This window comes from Primulina eburnea, chromosome 18 (assembly GCF_022965805.1).
Source record: "Primulina eburnea isolate SZY01 chromosome 18, ASM2296580v1, whole genome shotgun sequence".
In the NCBI taxonomy this organism is placed as follows: Eukaryota; Viridiplantae; Streptophyta; class Magnoliopsida; order Lamiales; family Gesneriaceae; genus Primulina; species Primulina eburnea.
In genome coordinates this window covers 30,943,926-30,965,867 of record NC_133118.1, presented here as the reverse complement: position 1 = coordinate 30,965,867, position 21,942 = coordinate 30,943,926, and the positions used below count along the sequence as shown (strand labels likewise).

General features: G+C 36.2%; 3 protein-coding genes across 5 annotated transcripts; 1 reads left to right on the top strand and 2 right to left on the bottom strand.

Annotated features, from left to right (window-relative positions):
* Positions 1–1,001: 1,001 nt before the first annotated feature.
* LOC140819366 (protein PLASTID TRANSCRIPTIONALLY ACTIVE 10) lies at positions 1,002–7,804 on the bottom strand. Its single transcript, XM_073179427.1, is given in 15 exon segments — positions 1,002–1,569; positions 1,940–2,078; positions 2,081–2,090; positions 2,526–2,576; positions 2,650–2,658; positions 2,660–2,827; positions 3,341–3,433; positions 4,151–4,217; positions 4,373–4,446; positions 5,075–5,095; positions 5,097–5,157; positions 5,529–5,602; positions 6,312–6,341; positions 6,494–6,553; positions 6,998–7,804. Coding segments are annotated over 15 exon segments (2,055 nt in total). The 5' UTR covers positions 7,757–7,804; the 3' UTR covers positions 1,002–1,130.
* Positions 7,805–10,706: 2,902 nt separating this feature from the next.
* Positions 10,707–13,333, top strand: LOC140819316 (uncharacterized). The gene is made up of 2 exons (XM_073179343.1): positions 10,707–10,978; positions 12,288–13,333. Exons 1-2 carry the CDS (start codon positions 10,876–10,878, stop codon positions 12,635–12,637), a joined length of 453 nt encoding a protein of 150 aa, XP_073035444.1. The 5' UTR covers positions 10,707–10,875; the 3' UTR covers positions 12,638–13,333.
* LOC140819315 (26S proteasome non-ATPase regulatory subunit 6 homolog) lies at positions 13,014–21,373 on the bottom strand. 3 transcript variants are annotated; one of them, XM_073179340.1, is made up of 8 exons: positions 21,156–21,373; positions 20,912–21,026; positions 14,575–14,665; positions 14,348–14,493; positions 14,024–14,243; positions 13,790–13,924; positions 13,501–13,646; positions 13,014–13,391 (listed from the first exon to the last, which is right to left on the bottom strand). In XM_073179340.1, the coding sequence occupies exons 1-8, from the start codon at positions 21,289–21,291 to the stop codon at positions 13,217–13,219; spliced, it is 1,164 nt and encodes a 387-aa protein (XP_073035441.1). In that variant the 5' UTR covers positions 21,292–21,373; the 3' UTR covers positions 13,014–13,216. The 3 variants fall into 3 exon arrangements, with proteins under 3 accessions (XP_073035441.1, XP_073035442.1, XP_073035443.1); XM_073179341.1 differs by having other exon boundaries at positions 13,501–13,669; positions 13,816–13,924; XM_073179342.1 differs by lacking the exons at positions 20,912–21,026; positions 21,156–21,373 and adding an exon at positions 20,066–20,142.
* Between the last annotated feature and the right edge of the window lie 569 nt (positions 21,374–21,942).

Below are 21,942 nucleotides of genomic sequence, written 5' to 3'. Positions count from 1 at the left end.
GCCAAGTTTGGATATTGAGGTTGGAAATCCACCACCGGATGATGTATGGTTTAAGGTAAAAGCAATATACCTTAAATTGATAAATGTTGATATTACATCTGAGAAATTTTGGCAGTGATACTCTAGGTGCATGCAAGATACGGAGGCACCTACAACTTTGACATAATCTCAATTCAAAATTTCTTTCGGAGAAAATGAAAACTGAACATGAGCTTGAATCTTGTATTGGCCATGTCCGAAAACTGTGCCCGCAATCAATAGCGAGGCGGCGATTTGGATTCTCTGTGTCGTCTTTTCTGCCACTCCTTTTCGATGAGACGTGATGAAGAAACCCCTCTTCTTCGGCGCTAGTACAAATCTCCCTCAGCATATCATGGATTCCAACAGTTTTGAGTTTTCCATCCTGCCATTTCTTGCCCACTAAGATCAAACTTCTATTCACAAGATCCTCCAAATAACATTCTCCCACGTCTTCCAAGCATTTAGACTGATCACCTGGCTTAAGAAATCCCTCAGCAACCCACAACATGATTAACTTAGAAACGTCAATTTCAAAATCTTCTGGATAAGCAGCAAAGTAAAGGAAACATGGCTTTAGTCGAAGAGGCAACAGATCATAACTCAAACATAGTATCTTTGAGCAGTGCAACACAATTGTGGGTTCTGTCGAACTTATATTTTCCAAAATATTTTCCCACGATTCTTCTTTGGGCATGCTACCGGTAGAAAGGAGCGTCCCTCCAACTATTGCTATGGAGGTCCAGAATCTGATGCAGTGTTCTAGCAAGCGAAAGCAGCCAAGCATAAGCTGCCATGTTCGATCTACTATAATATTTCGAGCTTTGATATTCTTCACCAAATTGTAAATACATTTTGGTTTTGTTTTATTTATTCTAGTTTTAAAATGCGTCGAGTAAGACAAAAATTTAATTTCCCATATTGGTTTAATTACATTTTATATTTTTTTCTTAAATCAATTTTTTAATATTATGAACAAGAAATTGTGATTGTGAGATATATTAAAAATTATAGGTATTGTGAAGATATAAACTTAATTCAAACATGACAGAATATATATGTAATTTTCAAACACGGATATCCTAACAAGGAATTCTTGCTCTGAAACTAAATTAATCCTCGAAGATTCCTTCATCCGACAATCTTAAAGATTCGGTGCCATTAACATGAGGCTGGTTGGCTGCATTCTCAGTTGGCAACCCGAAAATACTGTAATCAAAGTCGTCGTCGTCGTCATCATCCTCGCCGCTATCCTCTTCTGAGGAATCATCTTCATCATTTTGTTTTTGACCGATTCCGAGAGCCTCCCTCTCCATCCTCTGTTTGATGGCGTCTTCATACGACATTTCGTACCAAACGGTACCCTTTCCAACTATGGATTTGTTGTGTGCGTCTGTCATGCGTTCTTGCCTACTCTTTTCGGAATTCTTAGGCTCGCCCCAGTAGTCATAACGATACAATGGATTATCAGGGTCGTATTGGTCTTTCCCCAACAAGCTTGGATCAACATTTCTACCAGGCTCTTCCAATGGAAGCCCAAGTGCCTGACGGCTGCAAGGTATTTCTAGATGATTAGTGCCACCGTTGGAAAAAAAAATAGAGCATAGCCCAGAAAATAGATATGTTTCTTCAGCAATTACCAAAAAAAGCATGCTTCTTTATATTGACTTATAGGAGGACTAGTGATTTATATCTGTTGACGCCCAACCATGAATTAAATTCAAAGTTTAGCCGATCAAAAGAAAATGACGAACAAGAGCCGAATTTTGGGCTATGAAAAGCTACAACAGAAAGACATCAACAGGTATTGGCTATCTTATAATAGCTTTAGAGACTGCAGAAGGAATCGGGGTCGTATAGGTGGATAATTCAACTAAAACATGGTATTGTTAAAAAAAATTATAGGATTAATGATATATACCAGCTTATGTCTCGTAGAAGAGCTTCTCTTTCTTCAAAAGATCGGCGCCAATGAATAAGGTCGTATTCATCCATTTCCTCATTTCGCCTCAGCTTAGTGATTTTGTACGTCTCTCCCCTTTTTTCAGCTTCTTTCCTAGTTTGTTATGGAGCTGAAATAAAGCATAAACAAGTATCAGGTTACGAGGCACTATTTTTCCTAACTTGAAAACTTTTAGAAGGCCTAATTGCAAAAAGCCATTTTAGATTTGATTAGTAGATAATGTCTGAAAACTTCTAAAACAAGCATGCCAAGAGTCCCGCGTGATCAAAAGTTTCACTTGTTCCGATAACTCCTAAATTACATTTAGAAATCAGAGCATTAAAATGAACAAATGTTCCACACTTCGCCCATAAAGTAATTGGTAGTTCCTTCTAAAAATTTGCCCAAGTTGATTGCACAACAAATGAGTCGTATAACTTTGCAGAATCTGTTTCGTGCATCTTGATCACTTAAGAGGACAGAAAAGAGCAGTGAAGAAGACAGAAAGCTCCCCTATTAAGAATATCAACATGAAACAGACTGCAACGTGAAACAGACTGCATACCTGACGTTCGGCAAGCGCAGCTTCCAAATCAAGTTCTGTTACGCTTATCCTCTGCCATAATTAGGAGCAATGTCATATAATCATTGGACGGAACAGCTACAAAAATAAAAGGAAAAATAATTACCAGAGTCATTCCTGGGGATGAGGGATTTCTTATGATAAGCTTTGCCATACTCAACACGGTTCTCTTCGGTAATTTCTTCCTCATCGGTCAACTCTGATAACTTTTTGCCTTTATATTTATCAGGATTGACCACCATGTCATCCAAAATCATTTGTTCAGCATTATGTATTTGCCATAGCTACACAATAAGGGAGAACTCAATAAATATGGTGATTTTTTAAATTAATTAAATTAGAGACAGCAAAATCAAAAGTTCTAGGAAGTTTTTCTGCCAATGTACTTATTAGAAATTCTTAGAGTACAGACATCTCAAGCATTTTACCTCTTTACTGAAATATCTTAAACTTGGAATGATTGCATTAACATTCCCAGACGAATAATTAAAATGACTCTCCATCGGTGTTAGATAATCACTGCGGAAGATAAAAATGTAATATTGAAAAGAAATTGATGATGCCTCTGTCAGTCTACCAGTACAATGAGAGCGAATGCATATTAGCCTTATATAATAAGGATTGTCATAACTAGTAAAGCTCGGAGCTACGTTTCTGTGATTAGATCAAACTCCTGAGCTGGTGCATTTTATCCTTGAAATTATAATCTGTAGCTGAAGGCAGGAACATATACAGCCTTGCAAAAAAATTGATTAGGTGATATTTTCACAGTTAAATAAATGTCTAGATAAGGATACCTTATCAACATATGGGTGATTTGATAACAGAGGTTCCTCCTCTACTTTGATTCCAGGATCTTTTCTAGGAATAGGACCGCGTCCACAATCCCGCTGGATACAAGGAGAATTTATAAGCATAAAGGCGAAAGCACGCAAACCAAAACATAGAAATTTGTTGTAGAGTCAATTAGTAATATCTTTTGGGCAAAACAAATCAAACAGAACATAGAAATTGAGCAGAGGAGACACGCTACGGCTTTCATCTTACAAAATAAATCCTAGTGCAGTTCATCCTTAAATGTTAAAATCGGATCTCAGGGGTATTAATATGTTAAATTAGTAGTGATTTGTAACCACATTAACCACAACTAATGAATAAAATACATACAGTGTGTCTAGAATCATCAAAAGTGAATGTTTATAATCTAATTTGTGGAGTAAAAAAATTATTTCCCATCAAAGTTAGAAATTCTATAGTAGAATATTATTTTCTGATGAATTTTTCTTTAGGTAACAATTCTCTGAATTAACCAATTGTATTCTTTTAATCGTTTATTTAGTTCAGAGTTATTTTTAATATCTATATTTGGAGTTTCAAATTTATAATGTGGAATATTCTCCCATTAAAGAAATAGAAAGAAAGTAAGTGTGCAAAATACTAAATTACCACCATTCACAGGCTTTGCTTGAAATGGAGGTTAATTTCGAGATATATGTTTGGCTTCTAAGGGAACTTTATTGGATACTCTCCTTCAGTAAATAGGAAGATGTATGATCTCGGCAAAAGCAAAACTGAAGTAGCACGTTTTGCGGAAAATAATAACTCACTCGTAACTCATCTGGATTAGTATCCTCATCACGATGAAATATTGGAGGGAACTCGAATCGATTGAAGCTGAAACAACATCATAAGAACAATATCAAACATGCATTAATAATTTTAGCTAGCGCAAAAATTGCAAGATTTGGAATATTTCATGAGCATTGGAGCTATACTAGAAGACCTAATATCCCAAGAACTGATTGATTTAGAAGCATGGGATGACATACATAAGGTGATCTATATTTGGATACACGAAGCGCATCTCTATAGGAAACCGATAGCGGTAAGGATCTCGTTTTGCCTGCAAGGAGGATATTATACATTAGATCAAACTGTGCATGCATAATTAAGGAAGGTTGGCAGTCCAGAAGAAAAAGAGCAAACTAAAAGCCATGGACATTGTTCAACCAGCTTATGATTTGATTATCTCTGCCTATTTCTAAAAAAGTTCACAGCTAAACTAGTGTGCATTCATTTCTTGGATAACATGAAGTTAAAATCATAATCAAATACTGCATGATTCTGTTAACATGTACGACTTCAATAAAAAATCATTGGAGACTGCTATGAAGGTAGCTTGTGAAGATTCAAAAGTAAATCAAGAATCTTCCTTTGATACCTCTAGAACCTTCTTCCAGATCGCTGGCAGTTCATAAGTTCTCCATTGTCATATGACCAATCTTCAAAGATGTATCACATCTTACAAATAATATCCTCATTCCTACATCGCAGTTTTATCCATAACTTGCCCAAATTATTTTATTTTTTACCAACTTCGTTCGCCACAATCCCTTGCTTAGTTTTAGAAAGGGAAACAAAAATCCCCTTCCTTGTGTAGCATAGATATTGAAAGGAAGAGTGAAATCAAAGACCAAAATATGGCCAAACTTATAAACAGATAAAAACAGGTCACAACCACACAAACTCACCAATATTTCAACAATGACAGTGCATACCAACTTTGATCTGATGGCGGATCCAATACCAGTCATTTCGTTTTATAGGAACCCACCTGGCATGCATTAAAGCACATCACTGTCAAATCATACAAAAAAACATTTTTTTTAAAAAAAGCTTTTTTAAAAAAATTAAATTAATATATGGATTTTTTGCAAAAAAAATTTAATATGTTTGCATGCATCATGTAGAGACACTAGTAATCAAGTATATGAGAGCATGCACATCTTTAAAGTGGTAAAAGAAAAACACATGTAAATTCAACATAAAACAGAGTATTTGTTTGCTAAAAAACAGAGTATTTGTTTATATCTTTAAAATTATTCAAAAAAATCACGAAAATCAATTCAAAACAGAGTATTGGTAAAATAAACTAGTAGCGAATTTCAAGAATCAAAATAAAAGGACGCAATAGATAGTCAATACCCATCATGGACGCCACCTATGTCAACAAATGCTCCTTGATAAAGATGTAATGCAGTTACTTTACCTGCACATATCTAAAAAGAAATCGACATAGCCGACATGTAATTCAAAGACAACTTAAAACTGTATATCTTTCAATAAAGTTATATCTCAAACTAATTACGTAAATCTTTCAACAAATAAAACAAGTGAATATTTAATGTTATTATAACAAATGAAAGTGCAGGATAACTGTCCAAATATTTACAATTGTCTAATTTAGAGTGCCAAATGCAGCCAGAGCTAACATAACATGAGTACATGACCTTAGATCAATTGAGTGCATAAAGTGTGTCAGTTCACACACGTATAAAACCAAGAAAACAAGCATAGAGGGTATCATAATTCATTTGCAACTAACATGAAATTATATATATATATATATATATATGGGATTGAAGAATGTAAGAAGACTAGGCAAGAAAATCTTTAAATTAACGTTCAGCAAGGATAACAAAGCAAATATTAAGATAAAGTAGAGGTATGGCCGGATGGGATTAAAAGCTCATAGGAACTTGTGTGGCCACCAGCCATAAGGAACACAGTTGACATCGACATAGCAATTTAAGTCATTTATGTATTTCATGATATAGAGATGTCAAATGTCTGAAAAATATGTGCATATCAAACCGGAATGAAGAGCAAATCAATTAACATGGAAGCATGAGACATTGAGACAGTTAGAAATTTATACAGCAAAAGAAAAGATGTGAAGACCGAAGAGTAACATTGTTTATCACTTACTTGTCCCGGGTAATAGAATGGAAGTTCATACTGCAAGGCAGAAACAAATCAGAGGAAAATGAAGTGTCAGCTCATATAATAATCATGTAAATTTATTTCAAGACAGTTTAATTTCTTAACCACATATCCCAGAGAGATCCATATTGAAAGAAAAGGATTGAGAAAGCACAGAAGCAACTTACCATTTCCTCTTTGTAATCCTTTCCTCGTTTTCTCCTACCAGGATAATAATCTTGATCATGCTGCACCAAAATCCTCTTTGTGAGTTTACTATATGGTAGAATACTAAAAAGTTTACTGCCACAAATTTTCCAACTTGGTGTACTGGTATCTCACTCTTAGTCTTAACCCAATTCTATCTACCATAGACAACCAATTTTAGACCACTGAACGGATGAGCAGAAATTCATATGCAACTAAACGCTTTTGGAAAAAAAATAAGGAAAATATTCAATATCACGAGTACCTTAATAACCGAATCAATGTTAACATAGCCATACCAAAAAATTAAATGATTATTAAAGTAAACTCTACACATAAGCCTACAATCAGAGAATAGTTATCAAATATAACAGTAAACTATACTAATTTATACTCTGATCGAATCCCTGATTGCAAAAAACAAAATGACAGTAAGCACTAAGACAACTAATAATATGGCCACAATTCCGAGTTCTGAAATTAACCTTGTAAGATTCCTCCTCCAGCCGATCCCTATTAGCCTCCACCCACTCATTATATTGCTTCAAGAACAAATTGTATCTATCCGAGCACATGCCCCCCGCCTCCTTCTCCACCATATCCTCCAGTGCCTCCAGCTTCTCATGATCCACTCTCACCGCTGAGTAGAACTTATGCGCCCCACGAATAAACTCCAACTCCTTCTTATTCACCTTCCACCCTCTCGGTGGCCAATCCCTGGGAGGCACCTGGGCTAACAACAATGGCCCAGACCACAAAGTCACCAAAGGCTCCGGAATTTCACCCTTGATTTCAAACTGCTTCGCATAATACTCATCCTCCGTGAGTCCCATTTCGGCGATTTTCTTTCTCCGATACTTCGGGCTCAGCATCTTAAATGCCTCGATTGCTTCGGGAGACTTGAGTGGCACTTCTTCCCCTTCATTGAGAGACTTCCTAGCAAAATCAGCTTCCGGGGTGAGGATTTCTTCCCACGGCGCCCATCCCCTTTCAACCCAGTTCCTCCTTCGAGCTTCGTCTTCGGACTCTTTCTCCTTGGGGCCATAAGCTGCGAGAAAAGCATCATCATCACCGACTGGGTACTCGTCGGGTGAGTAGGAGCGGACGAGAAAGTGCGGAGGAAGATGGGTTTGGAAGGGTTTGTTGGGGCGGAGGGATTTATCGAAGATTTTGGGTTTAAGGATAGATTTCGAAGGGAGTGGAGCGTAGATGGTGAAGAAGGGTGGATTTTGAAGAGCTTGCATTTCGGGGTTTTGCGTACAAACCTTGAAATGAGGGGTTTATGTGTAGAAGTGGATAAGGTTAGTTTAATCAGTTACATGTTTAATGTAAATCCATCTTCTCCCCACAAATTGTTAATAAATAATAATAATAATAGTGGGTCTCAGGTGAGACCTGTGAGACGGTATGTGAGACGGGTCGATTCTACCCATATTCACAATAAAAAGAATACTCTTAGCATAAAAAATAATATTTTTTCTTGAATGACCCAAATAAGAGATTCGTCTCACAAATACGACCCGTAAGACCGTCTCACACAAGTTTTTGCCTAATAATAATGGTTACTTTTCGGTGGATAAAGATGTTCGATTACAATTGAGTCTCGAATTTAAAGATAAAAATTTGTGTGAGATGATCTCACAGATCTTATTTTTTGAGACAGATCTTTATTTGTGTCATCCATGAAAAAATATTACTTTTATGCTAAGAGTATTATTTTTTATTGTGAATATCGATAGGATTGACCCGTATCACAGATAAAGATTTGTGAAACCGTCTAACAAGAGACATGCTCGAATTTAAAAGCCCATACTAAATTTACTATCTTCCTATCGGATTGAGTACAAGTTATCGGATTCTAGTTTTATTTTATTTGTTATTATATTTTCTAAAGTGAGGATAAAGAATTAAAACAGATGTTAATAATTTTTAAAAAAATTGTAGTTTGCTATTTTTTTTTTTTGGGAAGAAATGTTGTAGTATGTTGTATTTCAATTCCATTTTTTCTCTTCTCATTAAACTTTGGATTTCAAAATTATTTATTTGTAATTGAAATTTGGATGGATTCATGCAAATTTTGGGAAAAATTACGGACAAAATCAACTTTTTAAATTTCTAATAAACATTTTGTTATTGGTAAACATTGTTCCTTAGTAAAAGAAATTCTTTAAAATATTTTAGGACTGTATATTTTCATCTATATTTATGTAATAATCTAATATAAATTTGTCAACTCAAAAAATAAATATAATATGCATTTATTCCACATCATTTTAATGTGGAAAATAATACGTGCAAAAAATATTAGCTTGAGCAATATTCAATGATCATATAGTTTTTTTTAAAAAAAAAACATTTATCATTGCTTTTTAGTTTTTGTTTGAGTAAGTCTCTTGTGAGATGATCTCGTGAATTTTTATCTGTGAGACGAGTCAACCATACCGATATTCACAATAAAAAATAATATTCTTAGCATAAAAAGTAATATTTTTCATTGATGACCCAAATAAGATATTCGTCTCACAAAATACGACTCGTGAGACCGTCTCACACAAATTTTTATCTTTTTGTTTTTTAATTGATCGTGAAATACATATATTGGATATATTGCGCATTAATAGGAAATATTTGATGGTAAATTCTATAGGTGTTAGATATTCAACCTCGATTGTACTAGATTATTGAGAGTTGTATATGTGAATTTGGATAATTCTCACTCTTAAGTTAGCTTTTGAAGAGGAATTATGCTCAAATTTATGCTCTTATCAAAATTTATTAAAAGTTGAAATTTGATATTATGATTACTTAATAAGAAAATAGCAATACATGAATCATAGGACGAGACGACGAAAAATAGAATGGTAAAAATATGGTGATGTTATAATTATTTTTTTAGCTGTAATTATCATAAAATTCGAATCAAATATAAGATATGTAAGGACGTCGTATCTAATCATTCACAATCAAAAGACGCAAAAATCATTTTTTTTTGAACAAGTAAACTATTCCCAGGTAATGGTACCACCATGAAATCCCAAATTGGGTGTCTTATGATTTATTTTATTCATATGACATTTAGATTTGATTGCCTGAACACAATTGAGAGCGAGAAAAGGTACACCAACAAGAAAAGGTACACCAACAATCATCACCTTGATCGCATCTTATTTAAGAATTTATTTTATTTAATTTATTTAGTCTATTAGTAAGTTTGTATGAAATCTTTATAATAAGTCGTCGTCAGTTTTTATCTTCTATATATGTTTGTTTGATGACAAAAATTTGTGTGAGATGGTCTCACGAGTCGTATTTTGTGAGACAGATCTCTTATTTGGATCGTCTATGAAAAAGTATTAATTTTTATGCTAAGAATATTATTTTTTATTATGAATATTGGTAGGGTTGGGCTGTCTCACATATAAAAGTTCGTGAGACCATCTCTCAAGAGACCTACTATTGTTTGATTTTGTAAAAGTCTACCGTAATTTATTAGTATTTGTATGATTCGTTTCTGCTAATAAAATTTATGATAGTTTTTAATGATTTGTTATTGCCTACAATACTTCAAAAAACAAAATTCTCACACTTGGTATTGTTAGAAAATGTGGCATTCTTCATGGGTTATGAACCCCAAATAAAGTTCCACGAATACAATCATTCATTACTTTCAATAAATATGATATTATCTTTATTATTATAAAAAAATGTACAAAAACACAGCACTCGTGTCTAGGGGTGAGCATTCGATCAGTTCGATCACTGACCGAACCAAATTAACCATAACCGAACCGAACCGAACTGAAATATTTAGCCATAATCGAACCGACCAAATTAAATTTTATAACCGATGAAAACCGAACAGAATTAGCGATTAGTTTAAAAAAAATTGTGATTTAGCTTTAATTATAAATGTAATTTTTCTAAAACACTACCGTCTATACAAATGCATAAAAATATAAAATCACACACAACATAAATGTATAAGTTTTGTTTGAACACAATTAATACGATTTTAAAATTAAAAATTAAAAAATATATAAAAATTGATAAATAATAAAAATTTATTAAATAATAATATTTATTATATCGGTTAATTCGATTATTCGATTTCAAAATTTTGAAAATCGTAATCGAACCGAATTAACCGAACTTTATTAATTTTGAAATCGAATTTCTGAAATAACTAACGCCAACCGATGGAATTTCCTGCTTTCGTCTATCCCGCGATAATCTTGGCGCGTCGTTAGCCCACAGAATGTTCAAAAAATAACAAAAGGGAAAACAATTCAAAAAGTCAAGAATCTTGCTTTCGACTCATCCTCTTCTTCCTCCCCTTTCGCCACTAGGTACAGCGAAGAAAAAAATGTTGGGTAGAGTGAGAGCATCACCGATAAGCTCTTTGGAACTACTGGAAATGGAAAGGTCATCTTCCAAGATCTCCAAACACGATTCCCTCTCGATATATGGTCAGTGCCACTGTTTGTTACTCGGAAATTTATGTTTGTGCTTAAGATTTACTCGGTACCCGTTGTAATGTTTCTTGTTCAGTATCTCTTTATGGTTGAATTGCTGTGTTACAGTCCCGATTTTTGGCTTCCAGTTCTTGCTAATACACGCTAGCGCAACTATTTTCTGCAGAAAATGGATATCTTGTTTGGATTTGGGCAGAAAAGTAATGGGATTTCTGTTATGTTCTGTTAAGATGAATTAATTGACTTCGAATGGTAATCCTTCCTAAAATCTGGTTTGCCCGCCTTGATGAAATTACAAAGACCGCCATTGAAGAAATTGTTTGGCCCTCGGGATCCAAGCCTGTGTAGCCGCGAGGATTCTTAGATCTTATATACAGTTTAAAAGGATCTGAATTGTGTTTTAACATTATACATATAGCATTTTGTATGACATTAGAAGGTAGACACTATTATTGGTATTTGAGCCATTGAATTTGTTGGCGTTGTTACTATGAGTCACTACTTTTGCTATTATTTGAGACTATATCCATAAGACGGAATGAAAAACAATATTTTTGGCAATAAAAAATTATATTTTTGCATGTATTGGGTGTGTCGGGTAGGAGATTCGCTTCACAAAATTGACTCGTAAGACGGTCTTATGGAAGTTTTGTGATATTGTAAGGCACTTGATGCTTACAAATTCTTTGTCATTGCGATTTGTGATAAAGTTGCCACTATATTATGAGAAGCTCTTGTAGTACAAATGCTAATTATGAGACACAAGATGCAACACCCCTCTGCAGAGGGTCGAGCTTGAGTTGTGTCTAGTGGCAAGTGGATTCACACGATTTATGGGATCTTGATTACTATGAGCAGTGGGATTATCACAAACATCAAGATGATCTTATTATATTGTTGTTAGTGATCATCGTATTACATAACTGCATTCTTTAGTATTACAATGGCAAAAGGTATCTGGAATTCCTCAAGCATGAATTTTGTCACACTAGTCTCTCACCTTGTAATTGTGTGAAATCTTAATCCTAATCTACCCATTTCTGTCAGATTCAACAAATTTAGGTACTGTTGGGTAATTAGTGCCTATTTTTCGTTTGGCACTTTCTGCTCGGAGTAGCTTGTTTCATGCAAACAAGTTTATTGACTACTGTGATTCGTGGAGTCATTTGTACCATGGAACCAATGATATACACTTTCTATCAAATATTTACAAGATGGTGAATTTTCAGTTTGGTTTGTGCGTGGTATGATAATTCATTTAATTTTAACTCATCCAGTTTTTGGTTCCAAATGATTCATACAGAATCTACACTTCTGAAGCTTAAACAAGGCTCTCAGTGCTGCCAAAGATCAACCTCGGAGGGCTCTGCGACGACATATACCCATAGTACCATTGCAACTCATCCACCAGAGGAGGTAATGTCCAATGCTGATTGCTCATCAGCCGAGTCTTCTCCAAACCCGAGTGGTATTTCTCGATCTGCACACTCCTCTAATGAGAAGCAAAGCACAAATATGTCTATTCTTTGTATGTTCTCGAATTACAAGATCTCAAAGCATGCAGAAAGCTCGGCAGACACGAAGTATATGGATATAGAGAGTTGCTATTCTTCTTCGTCGTCCGGTTTTTCACCTACCTCCAACAGTTCATAGTCATATTTTTAAATAGCTCAATACAGAGTTCTCATCAAGAAAACAATGGTTCCCCCGGAGCTCGAATGGTGAATTTCATTCACAAAATGCATGCGGACTACATTGGTAGTCTTGCTCGTTGTATTATGTAATTGTTATAATGATTGTTCTTGGACATGGAATATTGCATCCTTTGTAGCCGATTTCATAACAAATTTCTGTTTTTGATAGGATATTCACATTCCATGGCAGGGTCCCAATATTTCTTGAACTAAAAAATATTCTGGCCAACATGCAATTTCCAAAAACATGGACAAGTTTTAGTTTCCCTTCCACAGTTGACTGCTTCTTACATACAATGTCAAGGGTACAACAACTAATGATGCTCAAATCCCACTGAACAAGGAACTAGAGTGAGTATATTATCGTGCTTAAAATTTCAAGCACGGTGTGAATTACCGGATTTGAGTTCGGCTGGAATCAAAGGCCAATATGAAACATGTCAATTCATACGAACACACTCGACAGAAGTAACAAAATGAACACAGTCCTCGTTAGAATTAGGATATTCCCTACAGAAATGCCTCAATTTCTCCTACTTTAAAGATCAATAACTCGAGATAGCTTTTGAATACGGTTCAACAAGAAATCTCCTTGCTTGATGGTTGCTTGGTATAGTGCATTTTTAGCATCAGGACGATTGGTTTCCAATATCCCGGCAACCTTGTCTATCTTGCAGTGTAGCTTCCCAGCTGCAATAAATCGTGATAGCTCCCTGTATACGAAACAGAAACCGCATTGAGCTACAATAACATGATGAGACAGTAGATGATACTAATTTATGGCCTTATCAATCATAAAAAATAATCAAATAAACAACTCACAGATCAATGAAGTCCACCGTCACTCCAAATGCCTTAGCCATAGCTTCGATAGTCACACTCTTGTAGGATTCCAAAAACTGAGAATAAACAACTGTTCTAATCTCCCTCATGTAATACCGGAAGTGAGGGTGCAAATAGCGATCCAACTTAATATGCTCAGTCAAACCAGCTGAAAGTTGAATGCAGGAAATGTGATCAGTAACAGCATAAATGTTTATTTTTAAGGATCTTAATTGACAACAAAGAATAGATTTTCATGTGAATTGAGCAAGTGTCAAACAAGGATGACCAACTTTTGTCCATACAGACACTTACCAAAAGCCGTAAAAAATGATTTGTATTGGCAATCATAGAGAGAATTCAAGAAGTCGGATAAATATGGAATTTTGCCAATAACAGTCAAGATCTCAGGGGCGTCTACTACCTGCAACAGATCCCAACAAGAGTAATAAGAAAGTTGGTTACTTAGCATATCTGGTTCTTCTAGTCGCAACATGACCACCTTGAAGAAATATTAAATTACCTTTTGTTTCAAGGAAACTCTGTCCAAGGAAATGATGCTAGTAAGGACCGTGTAAAATACAAAGGTGTCATAGGGAAATAGCTCATAAGTTGTGAAGGTTGAGATAGAATCAAGGAAAAGATCAGCAGCTTTCTTGAAGTTGCGAGTAGACAAGCAATATAAGCCTTCAAACACCTTCAAACGATTCTTCCTCTCCCAGTCACCTCCTTCTTCAAACAAGCTGTAATGTTGAATGTCAGAACCAAAGGATGGACCATGATAAATAAAACTACAACAAGGCCAGGAAAAAAATTATCTAGGAGCAAGATCTATAATTCCCCTTACTTCTTTGCTTTATCAATGCTTTTTGAGATTAGATCAAAATCCTTGTGGAAGAAACCAATCTGTAGCGTGTAGAATACCAAGTCCATCTTTTGCCCAACTGCAACAGTCTTGCTCTCAGTTAACTTCAGTTGTTCCAGTGCCTTCTCCTAAATATTAAAGAATGTCAGAGATAGTTCATCAAACTGATAAAGATGATACAACAGAAGAACATAGAGTTATTTTTGTACCTTGTCACCAATGCGAATATAAAATAAGGACTTGGCCAAGTGAGCTTCCCTCACTTCACTCTCACCCAAGTTTTCTTCTGCGTCAGCAATCCTAGATAAATTCAGCCACAGAGACAGAAGCATTAAAGCAATGGTTTGCCCAGAACAGAAATAGGTTAAATTTTAAAATAGAGAAAGTTTTGTCCAAAATGAACTGAATCAAGACGAAGATATTACAAAAAGTAAAGAGTAACAAACAATAAATTGTAGTGGAACAATAAATACAGACAAGTAGTTTTTATGATCAATGAAGTTTAAAGTCTCAAATAACAATGTGAGTTTGATTACACATTAAACCCCAAGGAAATCGAGAAAATGCAGAGGAGATGAATCAATATTTGGATTCCATTCTCAAATCATTTACAAGGCTAAACGTATATACTTATACTCAATACAGCAAATGATATGTTGACACCTAGATTATCTTGTTGTAACTAACAAAACAAGAAATATTCTTCTGTTAATAATAAAACAAAGTCGCAGAAGTGATATGGGCTTTGGGCTTCATTTATGTGTGGGCCGTTGATTGGGCTTGATCTTCTTTCTCTTTAACTCTCCCCCGCAAGCTTAGCATGGGATGATTTTCCATTCTGAGTTTGGATCGCAGACGATGAAAAGTGAGAGCAGATAGAGGCTTGGTAAACACATCCGCTGTCTGATCACTTGAAGGAACGTGATGAATTAAAACAACTTTGTTTAACACCTTTTCTCGGACAAAATGAATATCTAACTCCAAATGCTTTGTTCGAGCATGTAAAACAGGGTTAGCAGCAAGTGCAATGGTGCTCATGTTATCACACCACAGTACCGGAGTGTGGTGTGAAGAAACATGGAGTTCAGAGAGCAGAGATTTAATCCAGAGTAATTCTGAAGTAGCATTAGCAAGACTTCGATACTCAGCTTCCGTACTTGAACGAGAAACCACAGTTTGCTTTTTAGAACTCCAGGATATTGGTGAGGAACCAAGAAACCAGCAGAAGCCAGACATAGAACGACGGTCATCGGGATCACTTCCCCAATCAACATCACAATAACCGTGAAGACGAAGGTCTGATGGATGTGCAGCAAGTGAAATACCGTAGTCAAGTGTGCCGTTGAGATATCGAAGAATGCGTTTGACTGCCTTCCAATGAGGAAGTAAAGGATTCTGCATAAATTGGCACACTTTGTTGACACTATATGCGATATCAGGACGAGTGATCGTCAAATATTGGAGAGCACCCACTGTACTTCGGTAAAGAGTAGCATCTTCAAAGGATTCACCATCATGAGAAGATAACTTTGCTCCAGTAGCCATAGGGGTCAGAAATGGCTTTGCGTCTGACATCTTAGTGCGATGTAATAAGTCTCTAGCATATTTGGATTGCACCATAAATAAAGAGTTAGCAGAAGACTTGATAACTTCAATGCCTAAGAAATAAGACAATTCTCCAAGATCCTTAAGAGAAAACTGGCTGTGTAGTTGCTGAATAAGGTCATCGATCAATGATTGGCTATTTCCTGTAATTAAAATGTCATCGACATACACAAGAACATATAGGACTGAAGTGGAAGTAAACTTAAGAAATAAAGACGCATCGGCTTTGGAAGCAAGAAAACCCATAGATTGCAGTGACTGTTGAAGTCGATCAAACCAGGCTCTTGGTGCTTGTTTGAGGCCATAGAGGGCTTTGTGTAACTTGCACACAAGTTGTTTGTTTGGATCGAGGATTTCGAATCCTGGCGGTTGCTTCATATAAACAACTTCCGTAAGAGTGCCATTGAGAAAGGCATTGTTGACATCAACTTGCTTAACCTGCCACCCCTGTGAGATGGCTACTGTGAGAACAACCCGAATGGTAGTGGGTTTAACAACCGGACTAAATGTTTCAGTAAAGTCGAGGCCCGGTGTTTGTGAGTACCCTTTTGCTACAAGACGAGCTTTGTGGCGAGCAATTGATCCATCAGGGTTAGTTTTGGTTTTAAAGACCCATTTGCTACCAATGAGAGGCGTATTCAGAGGAGCTTCAACTATAGACCATGTGTGATTTTGTAACAAGGCATTATATTCAGAGGTCATGGCTGCACACCAGTCAGGATTTAATTGAGCTTCTTGGTAAGTAAGAGGTTCAGAGACCACTGATTTAGTAACCAAAAAGGCCTTAGGCTTAAAAACTCCAGCTTTGGCACGAGTAACCATAGGATGGCGATTCACAGAGGGTGAGGTAGAGGCTTGTATCGGAGAGGATGAAGTATCAGAGGTAGTAGAAGGAACAGGAACATAAGATGATGAGCTTGGAGGAGGAGTAAGTGCAGTAGGAATATTGGCCGAAGGTGGAGAAGAAACTTGGGAGAGATAAAGGTCAGATGAGTTGGTAGATTTATCAGAAGATGCAGGGCATTCTTTTTGAGGAATATTAGTGAAAGGAAACGTGAATTCATCAAACTTAACATTTCTCGAAATAAAGATTCTACCATCACGATTCATACACTTATAACCTTTATGAACATCACTATACCCAAGAAAAGTACATGGAGTAGAACGAAAATCAAGCTTATGGGTGTTGTAAGGTCGAAGGCAAGGGAAACAGAGGCACCCGAATACCCGAAGAAGAGAATAGTTGGGCATTTTGTTATATAGTTTTTGAAAAGGAACTGCGCCAGCAAGACCAGAGGTTGGAAGCCGATTGATAAGATAAACGGCAGTTGAAAAAGCGTCTTCCCAGTAGTCGAATGGCATTGAAGCATGGGCTAATAATGAAATGCCGGTTTCTACTATATGACGGTGTTTACGTTCAACGATTCCATTTTGTTGAGACGTATGAGGACATGAGAATCTATGATTAATGCCATGATTTTGAAGAAAGGGTGTTAATGATCGAAATTCCCCACCAGAGTCAGTTTGGATGGCTTTTATTTGTCTATCAAATTGAAGCTCAACATGTTTTTTGAACTGCATAAATGTTGGAGTTACTTCAGATTTAAGTTTGAGAAAATATATCCAAGTGTAACGAGTACAAGCATCGACAAAACTTAGATAATATCGAAAACCATTTCTGGATATTGTGTGAGCAGGTCCCCATACATCACAATAAATTAATTCAAGAGGCACAGAAGTTTTGGAGTTGGAAGATAAAAAAGGAAGTTGATGACTTTTGCCAAGTTCACAATCTGTGCAAAAATTAAAGTTATCATTTCTGGAGTAGGGAACATTACAACTTAGCAAAATCTTCTTGACTATCATGGGTGTGGGATGTCCTAACCTATAATGCCATTGAGCCACTACTGGGAAAGGAACTCGAACTGGTTGGGAATGGCAGAATTGTTGTGTCCTTTTATTCACTGGAGATAAAGTTGAGTTGAGACAAATTGGCCGAGAGTTTGAGTCAGAGAGAGGCTTCCCAAGATTAAACTTGTAGAGCCCTTCATGCAAATTCCCGTGGAGAAGGATCGCTTGTGTTGCTAGGTCCTTCACAAGACAAAAATGAGGATGAAATTCAAAGAAGACATGATTATCTTGAGCAAATTTGCTGACGCTGAGCAAATTTCTCGTTATATGTGGAACTCGAAGAAGATTATTCAAAAGAAACGTGGATGAAGAGACAGGGAATGAAAATTTAGAATGGCCAATATGGGAGATAGACAAACCTGCACCATTGCCCATGTGAATCTTACCACCCCCTGAGTATTCAGAACCAATGGAGAGATTTGCAAGGTCATTAGTGACGTGATGAGATGCACCAGAATCGGGGAACCACCATTCCTCATTTGATGGTTCTGATTTTGTAGTAGTGAGAGCTGATGCAGGGTAGGATCTATTGGAGCCATTTGATGGGTTGCGGGGAGTCGCAGATGAGCGCTGAGGGGGTGTGTAATCTCGATCGAATCGATAGTAGCAGGCTTCAGCAACGTGTCCTGTATAACCACAGATTTGGCAAACTGGTTTGTTGTTATTGTTAGACCAATGTCTTCGACCCCCTCGAGAAAATCTTCCACGACCACGACCCCTGTTGGACATTTGATGGGAATGATAGTCTGTTTTGCGCTCCGAAGTGGCAGTAAGAGTGTTAACCACAGGCGGAGTGACACCATTAAAGGTGTGAGCCTCGATCCTTCCTTCATGAGTCATGAGGAGAGCACCAACTTCCGAGAAACTTAACATATCAGATTTGGAGGTTACATGAACAACCACAGAGTCATATTCCATCCCCACACCACCAAGAATATATAGGATCTGGTCTTCATCCGAAATCGGATGCCCACAAGCAGCAAGAGTATCCATGTAGCTTTTCATTTTACCAATGTAATCCTTCATGCTTAAACTCCCTTTCTTAAGCGTCTGAAGTTGAAGCTTATATTGCATGACTCGAGCTTTGGAGCGAGTGGCAAAGATGGTGGCAACTCTGTTCCACAGCTGGACGGAAGATGCACAACCTATCATTTGAGCTTGAACGCTCTCACTCATGGACGCCAAAAGAAACGAGAAAAGGAGTTGGTCTTGTCGGCACCAAATAATGAAATCAGGATTAATAGCTTCACTGGAGGTGATGCGCGGAGGCATTGAAGGAGGATCTGAGATGTAACTCTCGAGTCCAAGCCCTCTGATTCCTGCCAGAATCTGGAGATGCCACAAGAGATAGTTCTCATCGGTGAGTTTAACAGCTGTGATTTGGTTAGCAGGATTGACGAGAAGGAAATTAGGATTAGTTGCAGGAGAATTATGAACTGGGTTGGTGAAAAACGAATGAGAAGAGGCGTCAGCCATTTGATGGCTCTGATACCAAAATAGAGAAAATGCAGAGGAGATGAATCAATATTTGGATTCCATTCTCAAATCATTTACAAGGCTAAACGTATATACTTATACTCAATACAGCAAATGATATGTTGACACCTAGATTATCTTGTTGTAACTAACAAAACAAGAAATATTCTTCTGTTAATAATAAAACAAAGTCGCAGAAGTGATATGGGCTTTGGGCTTCATTTATGTGTGGGCCGTTGATTGGGCTTGATCTTCTTTCTCTTTAACTCAAGTAGTTTTTATGATCAATGAAGTTTAAAGTCTCAAATAACAATGTGAGTTTGATTACACATTAAACCCCAAGGAAATCGAATGGTCAATGGTGTACTGCAAAAGAGCCAAAAATGTGCCTCAAGTTATTTAGTAAGCTTTGTCCAATCAAGGGTTAATTAGGCTACCAAAACGTAATTCCTTAAGAGTTTCAGAGATAAGCTCCACCGAACTTGAAAAGGAGGCATCTTGGTGCATTCTTCGAGCCCTTAGAGTTTCAAACTCCATTTCTCTTCTCATAACTAACCCAAATACGCAAATGATCTCAAAATAATGATTTTTTAAACATGTAGTAGCATCTATCTATATATTTATGCACATGAACCATAAATTAGCATATAAGATATGAGAGTTCTAGAATTAATCTAGCAAAGCAATAGAGTATCTTGTATTTTGTACAAGCTTGTTAACATAAATATATAGTATCCCAAGAAGAAACTTCCCAAACATAAGTTGATCATAGACTCATCAATCTCACAGCAGAAGGGGAATAACTTTTAATCTCATCTCAAGTTCATATAATATAAAATATCCGAAGTTAATGCCTCAAATAACGTTCCCAAATCCCACATTCACAAGACAGTACCTCCAGCCACCTACTCAACTCCAAAAGTTCAAGATCCTTGTACAATAAGCCCCCGCGCCCCCGCCCCCAATGACAGACCATTTCTCATCAATTTTAATCTACTCACAATTCGTAGCTACAATCAACGACAACATTGTTACTCTTCGAGCAGTTAGCACCGCCAAATCTTCATTGTTCAAATTATAACTCGAGTTCTTATCACAAATTCTACAACTCTTAACGAGTTTTCACGACCAATAAAAAAATAAATTCCTTCAATAGACAGGATCAAAAGGATAAAATAACAGATAATCAAATGGATCCAACAAGATTCATACTTGTTTTTCAATAGAGAAACATTTCAAGAAAACCTGATATCAAGCCAATCACAAAAAGAAAAAAATGATATCGGAAGCACCAGAAAACTCAAAGTTAATCAACAAAGGACTGCAGGGCAGCTTCATTTCTGAAAGGGAACGGGTGAGACCAGAGACTACGAAAAAAACCATAGTGCAGTGTAAAACAACTGCAAAAGTACAATGCTGTCTAAATTCTCCCCTATCAACAAATCCTAAATCACAAAATTTCATAAAGCAATCCATAAACAAGACCCCAACCCCCCAGAACAAAAAATTAAACTGAAAAGGAAAGTAACAACTAATACGTCAAACCCGACTTACTTCTCATCGAGCTTCTTCAGCTCTTCCTCGATCTTGACACGCATCGAATCGAGCGCCTTCTGATCTAAATCAAAAATCTTGTTGGCAACTAGGTTTTCATACAACGGAGCCATATCTACAAAAAAAAAAAAACAAAAAAACACACATCCCATTAAAACCCAAAAACCAGAACCCATAATAATCATAAATAATAACATATTAATTCGAAATTAACTTCAAAAAACGAGGAAAAATAAACAAATACCGTTGGCAATGATGAAGTTGAAGACCTCATCTCGGAGGCGAACTTTCTCGATGTCATCGACGTCGTTTTGCGTGAGAAGGAATAGCTTGTGGGCAAGCACAAGCTGCGGCTGCTGCGTTCCCTCTTCAGCTTCCATTTCCCAATCTCTCTGAGCTTTCTTGCAGAGCGGGTGACCAACGAGATTCTCTAGCTGGTCGATTCACTGGGACGAAGGATGTAGACTCAGCTATGGTCATTGGGCCGAAATTACATTATGGGCCTAATAACATGTAGCCCACTTTGTTTGATGAGGCATGAAAGTGGGCCTCATCATTCATCAAACAGTTACCCAAAGTAAATTATAGTATAACTATTCTCTTGTAATTTTAATTTTTTTTAATTATAAGCTATTTGACAAATATAAATAAAAAAAGGTGTATCATATTAGTTCAATTTTCAATATCTTGTTTTATTTATCATATTGCAAATCTATTTTTTCAAAATTCAAACTATTGGATTTCACGAATATATCACAAGTGACGATAAAAAAGATTATGATGTCAGTATTTTAAAGCTATACAATATTGTTTTTATTGAGATATACACCATATTTCTAAAACAACATTTTATTTATTATTGCTAAGCAAGGGAGATATCATTAAAGTAAGTTAAGTAACTATTTTTTGTGTGGTAGTGAAGCATTATTTTTTTTGAAATAATATATCACTTATTTTCTTTCTTTCTAATATTTATTCTAATAATTTTTTCTTGTTAAAAAAAATATATTTTGTTTTAAATAAAATACCTC

Bases quoted from the DNA above. Each gene is read 5' to 3' on its own strand.
- LOC140819316 (XM_073179343.1), top strand. From the start codon at position 10,876: ATGTTGGGTAGAGTGAGAGCATCACCGATAAGCTCTTTGGAACTACTG. The intron at 10,979-12,287 runs GTCAGTGCCACT...TGATTCATACAG, and splicing joins CGATTCCCTCTCGATATATG to AATCTACACTTCTGAAGCTT.
- LOC140819315 (XM_073179340.1), bottom strand. From the start codon at position 21,291: ATGGAAGCTGAAGAGGGAACGCAGCAGCCGCAGCTTGTGCTTGCCCAC. The intron at 13,925-14,023 runs GTAATTTAATAT...GATCTGTTGCAG, and splicing joins GAGTTTCCTTGAAACAAAAG to GTAGTAGACGCCCCTGAGAT. The intron at 13,392-13,500 runs GTGAGTTGTTTA...TTTCGTATACAG, and splicing joins ACGGTGGACTTCATTGATCT to GGAGCTATCACGATTTATTG.